The sequence below is a fragment of the Perna viridis genome, chromosome 15 (assembly GCF_037379345.1).
Source record: "Perna viridis isolate PV_CMFRI_1.1 ecotype Kerala chromosome 15, ASM3737934v1, whole genome shotgun sequence".
Taxonomy (NCBI): Eukaryota; Metazoa; Mollusca; class Bivalvia; order Mytilida; family Mytilidae; genus Perna; species Perna viridis.
Window position 1 is genome coordinate 25,231,140 of NC_142459.1, and position 13,010 is coordinate 25,244,149.

At 32.9% G+C, this 13,010-nt stretch overlaps 1 protein-coding gene across 4 annotated transcripts; it reads right to left on the reverse strand.

Moving 5' to 3' along the window:
• Positions 1–1,293: 1,293 nt before the first annotated feature.
• On the reverse strand, positions 1,294–12,984 carry LOC148597595 (SAC3 domain-containing protein 1-like). Of its 4 annotated transcripts, none has more exons than XM_088562930.1 (8): positions 12,756–12,984; positions 10,205–10,258; positions 7,480–7,608; positions 6,782–6,943; positions 5,335–5,538; positions 4,585–4,735; positions 2,460–2,654; positions 1,294–1,549 (listed from the first exon to the last, which is right to left on the reverse strand). In XM_088562930.1, the coding sequence occupies exons 1-8, from the start codon at positions 12,830–12,832 to the stop codon at positions 1,463–1,465; spliced, it is 1,059 nt and encodes a 352-aa protein (XP_088419056.1). In that variant the 5' UTR covers positions 12,833–12,984; the 3' UTR covers positions 1,294–1,462. The 4 variants fall into 4 exon arrangements, with proteins under 4 accessions (XP_088419056.1, XP_088419059.1, XP_088419058.1 ...); XM_088562933.1 differs by lacking the exon at positions 12,756–12,984 and adding an exon at positions 12,585–12,704; XM_088562932.1 differs by lacking the exon at positions 12,756–12,984 and adding an exon at positions 12,034–12,456.
• Positions 12,985–13,010: the final 26 nt, after the last annotated feature.

Below are 13,010 nucleotides of genomic sequence, written 5' to 3' on the forward strand. Positions count from 1 at the left end.
GATCTGTTCTCAAGTTACTATCCTGAAACAAGCCAGGGATGGACATGCATCTTTATGGAGGGTAAAGAAAACTACCTTACCATTTTGGGTATAACACTTCAAATCCAACCATACTTTCCTTTTATGGTATGAAGACTTGTAGTATACAATTTTCGTAGAAATCTATAGTTTTTTTTAATCAAGTTATTGTTCATTCATGTGGAAAATTCTTGTTTTTTTTTGGCTCCTAATTAATAAATAGTCCATGTAATTACCACCAGATCCAATATTGGCCTTCCTTTTGTGGTTTGACTCCTAGTAGTTCAAAAGAGACCTGTTTACTTATACTCGAGTTACTGACTTAACATTAAATTTCTATGGATAAAGACAGCATGATACCATTTTACAACTCTAAATGTCTAAAATACTACGCCCTTCAAATGACAGGTTTATAAAATACTACACCCTTCAAATGACAGGTTTATATAACATACCACATCTTTCAAATGACAGGTTTATAAAGTACTACACCCTTCAAATGACAGGATTATATAAAATACTACACCCTCCAAATGACAGGCGTATAAAAAAACACACCAATCAAATGGCATGTGTATATAACATACCACACCTTTCAAATGACAGGGGTATAAAAAAACACACCATTCAAATGGCATGTGTATATAACATACCACACCTTTCAAATGACAGGTTTATAAAGTACTACACCCTTCAAATGACAGGCGTATAAAAAAACACACCATTCAAATGGCATGTGTATATAAAATACCACACCCTTCAAATGACAGGTGTATAAAAAACGCACCATTCAAATGGCATGTGCATATAAAATACCTTACCCTTCAAATGACAGCTTTTCATAAAATACCACACCATTCAAATGACAGGTTTATATAAAATACCACACCCTTCAAATGAAAGGTTTATATAAAATACCACATCCTTCAAATGAAAGGTTTACATAAAATACCACACCCTTCAAATGACAGGTGTATATAAAATACCTTACCCTTCAAATGAAAGGTTTTCATAAAATACCACACCCTTCAAATGACAGATTTATATAAAATACCACACCCTTCAAATGACAGGTTTTCATAAAATACCACACCATTCAAATGACAGGTTTATATAATAAAACACACCCTTCAAATGACAGGTTTATATAATAAAACACACCCTTCAAATGACAGGTTTATATAAGATACCACACCCTTCAAATGACAGGTTTAAATAATAAAACACACCTGTGTATACAATCAAATTAAATCAAATATCTATGAGAATCTGAAATATCATGTACACATTTAATTAAAAAGATCAAATAAAACAAATACTATAAAAGATAGATTCTTAAGTCCACATCTAAATCTTTAATCTGAGAATGAATTGATTGGAAACTTGGCCTTGAGGAAGTTGTTTAATTTCTGTAAAAAATGCAAGAATCTGTATTTTTTATAAGTTATGTTGGTTGTTCATTCAGGAGAACAGCAGGTAAATTGTCCATAGTTATCTTTTCATCAATTAGCTTTAACTTGTTTCTTTGTGCCTGAAAAAAAAATGAAAAAAATATATAAACTGATTTTATTATTGTATTAACTTTTAGTAGGAAGTTGTGTAAAGGGAGATAACTACTTAAACATGGCATAACAATCTTATTATTGATATTTTGGAATATGATTAATTCATTATTGTATTTAACCTGAGCCTATTGTAGTAGTACTTGTACCATATTTTAATGAGAGGCAGCTCCTAGAAACATGTTTACATTCCTGACAAAATTTACATCTTCATAGAATGATGAAATTCTTTAAAAAACTGTAAGAAACAGACTAGACTAGACATACAAACAGACAGACAGACTAAACCTATTTGCCACAAAAACTTGTGGGGTAATTACATAGATACAATGTGCCAGCATATCTTACTATCACATCATATCTGTCAACCCTTCCATATCAGAATGATACTCCAACAAAATTGATGCAAAATTTTAAATCTTCAATATAAACTATTGAATTTGTGGTTTTTTGGTTAAAATGACTTCAGTGAAAAATACAGAATAATTGAATTTTTACATAAACAATTTGCTTTTATATAAATCTCCACATGATATAGTGTCAATGGGGGGAGAATCTCCCACATGATATAGTGACAATGGGGGGAGAATCTCCCACATGATATAGTGTCACTGGGGGAGAATCTCCCACATGAAATGTTTCAAAGGTAAACAATTATGTTCATCTTAATATTTTGCCAAAATTATGCTGCATATGCACCATAAATTAAATAAAGATGCAGTAAAATGTGAAAAGACCCTTCAGTTTGATAGTTCTTACTATTCAAATTTTGTATTTATAGACAGACCGACTGACAGATGGATAAATTGTCACCTAGAATATGTCACCAAAATCTATGTAAAGCAAAAAATACTTTAAATTTCACAGACAGTAACTTACCTTTTTTGATGGATTAAACAAAGACTTGATAAATTGAACAAATTTCCCATCATCACTAATGGGTATACCACAATGTTTACATTCTCTGGTCACATGGTCTTCATCTGTAAACAGCAACAAATTTCTGAGGCTACCCACTGGATATTTACACAGTTTGGAACTGAATGCTGCACACATTGTCTGTAAAGCCTCTCTCTGTAAATAATGATATAGAATTAAAGTCTGCTCATCTTTTAAGAGGGTATCTATGCAAAAACCAGGCAGTGAGTGGCATGTAACAAATTTTGTTTAAATTTTTTTTATCCATTTCATACACAAATGCATTCTTTCTCATGGCTGAATGTTGGTTTTTGATTAACAGCAGAATGAGAAATAAAGTACATAGAAAGTATTAAAATTCACTGAAAAATTGGATAACACTTTCATTTTGTGTCAAATTTAGTTGATATGTTAGGGAACTTTATAATCAATTTCATATAATAAAATCTGTTTTTACATGGACAGTCTGTTCAGTAATAATCTTTATGGAGGAATACTCTATCATAATTTATCTTTTTTTATGATATTTTTCACCTCAAAGAAGAAAACCTTGTTGTGTCATGTGTGAACTGCTTTCTTAGTTATTACTATAGAAATAAATGGCATTTTCTTTAAGTGACTATATCACAGCAACCCCTGATATAAACAGTCACAATCTAAAACCATGCATTCATCAGTATTTTACGCTTTATAGAAGTTGATTTTTGGTGTTTAACGCCCAAGCAGCAATATATCAGCTATATTCAGGTTCACTTTATAGAAGAATATGATGCTCATTTCCCAGAAGTATAAACTACATGCAGACTATTTCATTGGATGACCACTGATCACTGATCACGATTTGTGATATGGTCCAGTAAAAATTCAGCATGTGTGTCAGTTGATGAAGTGGTGAGACAAAGGATTTGTTGGCATTAATTTGTTGACATCTTGTGTGCTATCTAAATTCTTCAATAGTGAGTTACGATAAGTTTACGAGTTCTCTTAAATGCTAGTCACTTCCGTGTGATGAAAATGTAATAAATAATACTAAACATGGTCGAAGTCAAAAGGAAGATAAACATTGTTAGTTACCTGATTACACTACATGTGCTATTTATATTTTATTTTATAATCATACTTTATAGTAACTTTTCTAGGCCAAGTAAACTTAAAATGGTAGATTCTCATCCAACCTTCGCAAAAATATGGGGCGGGTGGGAGGATCTTATTTTTTATTTCTAACCAGATATATGCTATTCTAGTTTTAATTATCTGAAGTTCAGGTATGCTCTAATTCAATGACCACATCAGTTACAGAGAAGAAACATTGTTTTAGTCACCAAGAATTGAAAGATTTGTGTGTTATAGTATATTTCAAGTACTTTGGTGTGATCACAACCCTCCCCCTTTTTAATCTGGCCACTGTGGGAAATGACCTACATGTACATTTAAGAATGCAGCAGATCTCATGTATGGCTTTACAGATACACATTATTAATTTATTTACAGTGAATCCTGTCTAAACTGAACTCCTTTTGGACTTTAAAATCAGACTGCCATTCATTAGATATTAAATTGTAAGGAATGTTTTAACTTTATGATCATGTAGCACTTTATAATATGGATCGATCAGTTTACACTGCTTCATGGTTTATAAGTGTTAATTGCTGCAAACCAGGTTATTCTGTACAACATGTTCAAATATTCTGGTTAAAGTATTGAACTTTTATACAAAAACCATTAGTGTCACACGATGAAATTTTGTCACTTGAATGATAGCCAAAAACCTTATATCCAATAAAACATGTTACAGGCTCAAAATAAGGATACTACTAGCCTGAGTTGGACTAAACCATAAAATACATTTAAGTAAGATGATCTCTCTCCCCCTATGCAGTGACAATTTTTTCAAGCATCTTTGCATACAATTCCTAATCTTGCTATAAAGTACATCAAAATCAATTGGAATTAAGAAAGAGTTGCACTGCCCAGATACATGGACAGACAAATGGATGAAATGACAAAGTGATTTCTTTATACCCTCTTCCATACTTCTGTTTGCTGGTGGTGTAGTTATTGGCCAGAGAGGCAGAAGCGTACTCACCTGTATGTTTGCCAGGTGATGATACAATGCACACAGTAGAATGGGCTGTTTATTACAATGTTGGCCGAGAGCAAATCGAAGACATCTAACATGATTTCCTAGCATGTACTCAATACTAGTTCTATATGACTGCTGAATAACATCACAATTTCTGTACAAACAAAAGAAAAGATAGAGAAAAGGCTGTCAAAGGAATCAGGTAATAATAATCAGTAATCGTAGTCATCAGTATTTGATAACATTTTCCTTAGTAATCACATGTAATCAGTAATATTCATATTTTATGGATAGAGGTAATCAGTAATCATTAAATTTTATGAATTCAGATAATCATAGGTTATCAATTACTGAGTGAAAAAGTTATGTAATCATGATTACTTTATGATCACATTTTCCTTTTTACATTATCTAATAAACTTCCCTTTAAAATTGTGCTAAGCGGGTAAAGAATTGGGTAAGTAAAAAAGTATAAAGCTGAATAAGTCACTTATTATTCTATTCTTTATAATAAAAGCAAGTCAATAACAGACTACTCAGGTTTTATAAATGAGGTAAACTACATTAAGGAGAAAATCAGTATGATATGTGTTTTTTCAATTTTCAAGCACATATTTAATAGTGAATAATATCATTCAGGGTCTTTATTTAACTGTGCCATTTTTTATATTCTTGTGAGAAAGTAGTTTCTAGAAAATATGAAATAAAAGGCCACGGTTATATTAAAGGTACAAAAAATGTCTTTCAAAATACCTGTAGCCAGCATCAAGGTCATAATAGTGCATCAAAGCATCTGACTGACCAAGATTGTAGAGTAAATAAATACTCTCAAATTCTGCTCTATTTTCATGACAACCAGGAACAGATGAGTATAAATACAGGAGGCGCTTCAGACATTCCTGAAGGTGTTGGTTGTTGATTTTAGGATCAAATCTGGCAATAGGCTCTGTACATAATCTAAAAGTATAAAAAAAATTTCATCAGTTAGAACAATTTAATGGTTTTCATTTATATAATACAGAGGAAGTCTATTGTCCCTAACCAAATATAATTTTTACATCACTTAAAGAATAGGTACTAAAATTTTTTACATTGGAAAGGGACATATTTCTGTGTTATAATGGTCTAGTATTTTTTTAAAATGGACAAACCAGATATTTACATGTTTTGAAGGCATTAAAGTTGAGGTTACGAGCCTAAATTCTGGTGAATGAAAATTCAGGTTCCATCATCAAATCTATGTATAACCCAGAGTTTTACCAAACATCAACCATCATATGTACTTCAGTTGTTTTTGTACTACTAGTATATTTTGATAACTCATCCATTATGTCATTGTAAATATTTTAGAAGGAGGTGTAATGGCTTGTAGTAGGATGCTAAAATCTAAACAAGTTTGTTAATGGATCTTCCTATATTTTTTAAAAATGCCCAAAAATTGGGCATTGTAATTTACAGTCAAAATTCGTAGAAACTACATAGAATCAGTAAAGGTTGGCACTTCTGTTTACTTCTGAAACAAGATTTTTGGTGTCCATAAAGAGAACTATCAGTAGTGCCAAACTCTCACACATTCGGTGCGAGATTTACACACTCAGTGTGAGACTTAGATGTACACATTCGGCATGAGATTTACATGTACACATTTGGCATGAAACTAACATGTACACAATTGGTGTGAGAATTACATGTACACATCCATTGTTACACTCGTGCATTGTGAAGATTATTTAGCAGTATTTTCCTCTGATCTATTGTTTTTCCCAAATCTCACACATCTGCATCTTGAAATCTAGGCAACCCTGAAATACTTCTACTTTGTAGCTGCATTTCCCCAATAAATGTTCACTATTCTAATTACCCAGTAACTACCAAGCAGGATCTAATTACCCAGTAACTACCAAACAGGATCTAGTTACCCAGTAACCCTACCAAGCAGGATCTAATTACCCAGTAACCCGACCAAGCATGCTCTAATTACTCAGTAACCCTACCAAGCAGGATCTAATTACCCAGAAAACCTACCAAGCATGCTCTAATTACCCAGTAACCCAACCAAGCAGGATCTAATTACCCAGTAAACCTACCAAGCATGCTCTAATTACCCAGTAACCCTACAAAGCATGCTCTAAATACCCAGTAACCCTACCAATTATGCTTTAATTACCCAGTAACCTTACCAAGCAGATGGTTCCATTACCTATATCCTGAATAAACATGAAATCGTACAATCTTCTCCAAAATGGCAATACCAGTGCTGCCACCTATGTCTTGTATTACCATGTCCTGCCGTACGCATCGTAACCGATCAAAAACAAAATCATAGATATCCTTCCAGTCAACATCATTTCTCACTGTAATACTGAAAATATAATTAATGTCCATGATTCTTCTTATGTCAGTGTGGTAAAATCAATAATTTTACTATGACAGAAATATTATTAACTGGATACCAAAGTATAGTGATGTGTATTTTATGCATCATTTATCATTTATATGATCTATGCCTGTAATCTGTACATAGAAAAAGTAAATCTCCTACAATTACCTCCCTTGTTGTGTGACCTAACATCTGTCAGGTAACAGATCAAGCAAGGGAGGTAATTGGTAATATATCAAATATATTTGTAATATACATGTATGTCAAGTATTAAATTTGTTTATTTTATAAAGAAATAAAAAAATTGACAAAAACTGAAAGTCTAAAAATTGGAAATGTAACTATATGAACATTATAAGCAATATATACTCTAATTTAGATAGTAATAATTATCTATGTACTACTTATTCTTCCTTTGAAATACATGTCATCAAATTAGAGAGGAGTTACCTTTTTCCAGTAATTTTTTTCACCCCTTCTTTGTATCAACCATGCAGAATGCAGTTTTCTATACTAACCTACCAACAAGATAGTCAACAGTTGTAAGAAGAACTTCTTGGGGTCGTAGTTCACTAGGTTGAGGGTCAACCTTCCCAGCTGCAGGTCGGCTGTACTCTTTCACCATAAAATTAGGATCAGGTTCTAATCTGGAAAAAATATAGAAAACTGGTACAAATTTGGTGGGCAGTAATTAACTGCATCATTTTTAAAACAACATCTCTCTCTCTATAATTCTTTTTTTTTTGCTATGATTGATTGATGGTATGTACATGTATGTCCTATTTCAGATAATGCATTACTGGTGAAGAACTTTTGGTAAATCTAACAGGAAAACATGCTTTTGCCTCTGTCACTCTCACTTCAATATCCTGTGTGTTTGGCTTGAATGGTCAGTTTAAAAAAAAAATACAAGAAAAAATTAAAAGAGAACTGGTACAATTTTGGTGGACATTTTTTAGCATGATCTTTGTTCTTAATTTAAATATGACTGCATTCCCTATCAATTTGAAGTGGTTGCTACATGTATCTCACAGTAACCTAGGCCGATTTTCATTACAAAAATCTCATATGTGTTTTTTTTTCTCAAATCCGTCCTAAAATTTATTTCAACAAATCAGATTGCTTCTTCCAATTAAAGTCTAAGTACATAATACTTTCATCTGCCACAACAAAAGTATCGCAACTCCAGAAAAACATAAAAAAAAACAAAAAACAAAAAAACTGAAAAAATATGTTCTTCTTTCAAAAAGCCCATTGAAAAGATCATTATTTGATCTCTGCATCACTGGCTTTGCTCAGCAATTTTTCAACAGAATGCTAGAACAAGAGGCTCCCAGGAGCCTGAATCGCTCACCTGGTTAAAGTTTGTCTTTCAAGGGCAATACATTTAACAAGGAGTTGTCAAACAATTTTGACTCAAGAAGACTTTGGCAGGACTGTCATAAGGATCATATCAGTGATTGAAAGTTTCTTTCTATCTATGTAGTTTTCAAGACATTGGCTGAAAACTGTAAAAAAAACAAAACAAAAAAGACATAATTTTTCATCTTTCAAGGGCAATAACTCTTACAAGGAGTCGCCTGACAACTTTGATCCATGAAGACTTTTGAAGGCCTTATAATAAGGGTCGTTTCAGCAATTGATTGAAATAATTCAGCTAAACAAAATGGTTTTGGAGATGTATGTGAAAAACTACTGTCTGAACCCTATGTTCTATTTTTAGTAATGGTGGCCATGTTTTTCAACAGATCAAAATCCCCGCTTCAGTTCTATGTAGGATACCCCAAGGAACATTCATACCATGTTTGGTTCCCATTGGTCAAGTAGTGTCAAAGGAGAAGATTTTTGAAAGAAATAACATTAAAAATAGCAAAAAAAAAATGTGGAAAAAGGGCAATAACTGCAACATGGCTCAACAGATTAAAAGGAAAATTTGACCAGATAGATCTCATCATGCTGAACACTTTTACCTCCATCAGAATTTGGCTTAACCTAACAGGTTTGGAGATATATGTGAAAAACTACTGTCTGACCCCTATGTTCTATTTTTAGTGACAGTGGCCATGTTTTTCTCCACATCCATTCTATGCAGGATACCCCAAAGAACATTCATATCAAGTTTGGTTCCAATTGGTCAATAGTGTCAGAGGAGGAGAGTTTTGAAAAATTGTTAACGACAAAGGATGACGACGACAGACAGCAAGTGATGGCAATAGCTCACATTGCCTTTGGCCAGATGAGCTAAAAATGAGGCTTTTGACAGAGTTGTCTGCCCCTGAAATGTTCATTTTCAGTGCATTTCAATGAAATTGTAGCTCAGTGATCCAACATATGGAAAATCTTGTATGTTTTCCTTGATTTATATGGTGTAAATAGTCAATGAGTAATCAAGGGAACCAAGGCTACAGCGGTAATCAAAAGAATGTAGACAAAAACCAGACATGGAAAACAGACATACACGAAAAAGAACATATAGTAACTAAAATCATACATACAAAGTAACAAAAGCAAATGAGCAACTTGGACTCCACTAAAAACTGGGAGCATGGACCAGGTGCACCGGTAGGGTAAGCGTCCTCTGCTTTTCTAGAAACATCCGCCGAGTTGCTCATAAAAAGTCAAGTCCGGGGTAGACAAATAAGGAAAGGAAAACTATGACTCATTGAATAAATCAGTTTTCATGGTGCAGATGGATACACCATAACGATCCACGACCATAAAACTTCTGTAGTGATGACTTCAATATTGTAGCAACATAACCCTGTTCCAGAAGCTTATTTGTTAGAGTTCTAGCAATACAAAAAGTGTGCGTAGTTTCACTATCAAATTACACTATCAAAATGGTGAGTTTTTTTATACCATGTTTCATCCACTGCCTAATTCTTACAGGGACTAACACTTAATTACAAAATTACATCTGCTTTCATAGTTGTGGTTTTGAAATATATGAATAGAGAACAAAGGATGAAATGAAATATTAGAAAAAACATTTTATCAAAAGGGAACAATGAAGCAAATTATGTACTTGAATGTCATGTGATCTATAATGAACTCAGTGTTCTAGGATTCCACATTATGTCCCACTTTACCTTTGGCTAGTAGAAAGCTTGAATTTTTTAAGCATTTGTTATGGTCGGAAAGCAAACTTCAAGTGTGGGAAAGTTAATCTTCATTTAGAGTTTTGCCATGGAAACCTAAAATTTTGAAATTCTAAAACACTGTCAGAACTCTGTATATCTCCACCTTTTATTCTGTACTGTTTTTTCTAATCGATGAACAAGTCTTTCATCTATTCTCCTGCAAAAAGTAAAAGAAAACATATTTGCAAGGTCAGATATTCATGCTGTTGTCAATAAAGTCACCAAAATTTCACCCTATAAGTACAAATAACACACATTTGGTATTAATATGACAGCAGCATATTGTACATTTATGTTTTAAAAATAGTACAGACTCAAACTAGTTACATGTATGTGGGACCTTTAAAAAAAAATAATGTTCAAAACATCTGAACAAAAAAATCATAGATCTATTAATTCACTGAAACATACCTGTACATGTATAAAAAAAAAACATTTCTTCCATTGTTTAGCAAGGTACATGTAGTTTTCCAAATAAAAATAATGACTTCACATGCAAAAATTGTCACATGCAAAGTGATTTTAACATCTTTTAAAGGTACGTACATTGTACTTACACTACACATTTGTATATACATGTATGAGTTTTAGGAAGAAACTTAAGCGGGAATTATGTTAGGGTTACCCCTACAATGGGTTGGAATTCTGTTTCTCAATGGCGAAGATGGCACTAAGTCAGAAAATACAAAAAATGTAGCATCTAGTCCAGCTACTCCAAAGTTTGTTGATCATCAATGGCAACCAAGCAAATTAAAAATCATCCTCCCAAGACAGCATAAAATAGACAATATCCAGTGTTGCTGGAGTAAAGCTAACAAGACGAAACGAAACAAGGCCACTGGGAATATTGGGAAATTGACTCAGTACCAAAGCCAATGTGTCACACGTACGGTGACATAATGAAGGCCGTGTGCCTGAGTGAGAATTCAATGCCACCTTTGGTGTAACTATGTAACCGAACTTCAGTCTTTATATTTTACAAACAGTACTATAGATTAGAATATTTTAATTTCCAAATTACAGGATATATGACATATGTACATGTATATATACAATTACTCCTACAACATAAGAGGTTGGAATTCCGTTTCTCCACATCCCAACCTCTTACTTCCAAGCGCCATATTGCATAACGATCGTTCCGACGTTCTTTGAAATCGGCAGAATTATAGTAAACTATTTACCATTTAAAACATTTTATACAGTCTCTTTACCATAACACGCGAGAAGGTGACTAAACTGAAGAAAAACAAATGACCTACCAGCTGAGAAATCCAGCGATCCTGGAAAACCTCTGTAAAAGCAGTTAAAATGAACTACATATTTGGATTTTAGCTTTTCTAGAGTGTAATTCCAGTTGATAAATTACCTATTTTAAAATTTTCGAAACGAACATAACAAATTAACCAACGAATTGTCTTTAACAATTTTAAGTTTGTTTTGTCAAAAATATATTGTATTCCCGTAAAATTACTGACCTAATTCTAAATGGCTGGTCATTTTGACAACTGTCTTCATTACAAATGTTTTTTTTAGATATTTAACTAATATTTAGGATTTTTATCGCTTGATTTCAAATAAGTTAAACTTCTTTGATGTAAATAAAAGACTTAAAGTATTAGCGAGTGCCGCAAAGTGGTGTGAGCTCTATGGTTATTACGTGTACTTTCTAAATTTTCCTTAAGGTTCCCCAATATACTAATGAAAAAAAAAGTCATGTCCTGGAAGTACAAAAAAGTGACTGTCCTTACGGAGAAAATTCATCACTTCCTTCAATCAAAAGAAAAAAAAAATATAATTTAAGATTACATTTCAGTAAAAATAAATTCATCTCATCTGATTGTTTTCAAGTCTTTTTCTATTTTTTTTACTTCTTTAAAGAAGTGAATGTGATGTTTTTAAAAACTTCAGGAAACATGTGGATGTACATACCTGTATCTCCGCTGTTCCACTGTTGCTGTTGTCAAGAACCTAACCCGCCTTGGAAAAAAATACAACTCTGATTTTATTATCCAAATCGAAGCATAGCTTTTCTAAGACAGGAAAGGCAATCATTGTCTTGTTTGCAGCTCCACGTCAGTTGCGTCTGAATTTTGTTTACGTCACATGATATGTGTAAAATATTCCAACCATTCGTGGAGAATTGTAATATTTCTATAATGTCATGACTATTTTGAAAGTGAAGGACAGGGGAGTATGGGGTTTGGATTTTAGGAAAACATTTTTTTTTCAAGTTACTCATTCATTGAAAAAAAAAAACATTATTTAAGAAGACAGCTTTTCAAATAGAAATATTGATTTCGCTTGATGCTTAAATGTAAATAAAAATATTGCATTTGCGAAGCAAAAGTTTTCATTCTACACCCCCCTCCCTTTTGTGATGGCCTTTATTATTTTTTACGAGTCTCGCACAGACGGCACATTATGGTAAAGTTCACTGTGCTCGCTGACTTGGGCATTGTCTACTCCGTATTTCAACACACGTTTAGCTAATTCACATTTGCGATGGCTTTCAACAAATTCTCAGGCTAGGATGGCACCAAGTCAGAAAATAGCTTGCCAGACAACCTCTAGCATTGCTGGAGTAATATACAATCACTGGCAATGATTTAAGTAACTGACTGTTGTCGACTGTTGACTAAAAATTTACTCACAATTTCATTTCCTTTTCAGGACACATGGCTAAACATTTCCCAGTAACACACTGGTAAAAATGTTCATGTTGATCCATCAGAGAGGTTGCTTCAAATAAAAATTACTTGTGTATAAGTCTTTACAGTTCTGTCTGTTTTGACAGAGGTATTATAGTATGGTTTTGATTTTTTATTTTGAACTCAGTGATTCCGATAAAAAATAATTGTAATGCGCTAGGAAAGGATACGACCTTTCTCCGCATTTCTGTGTATACT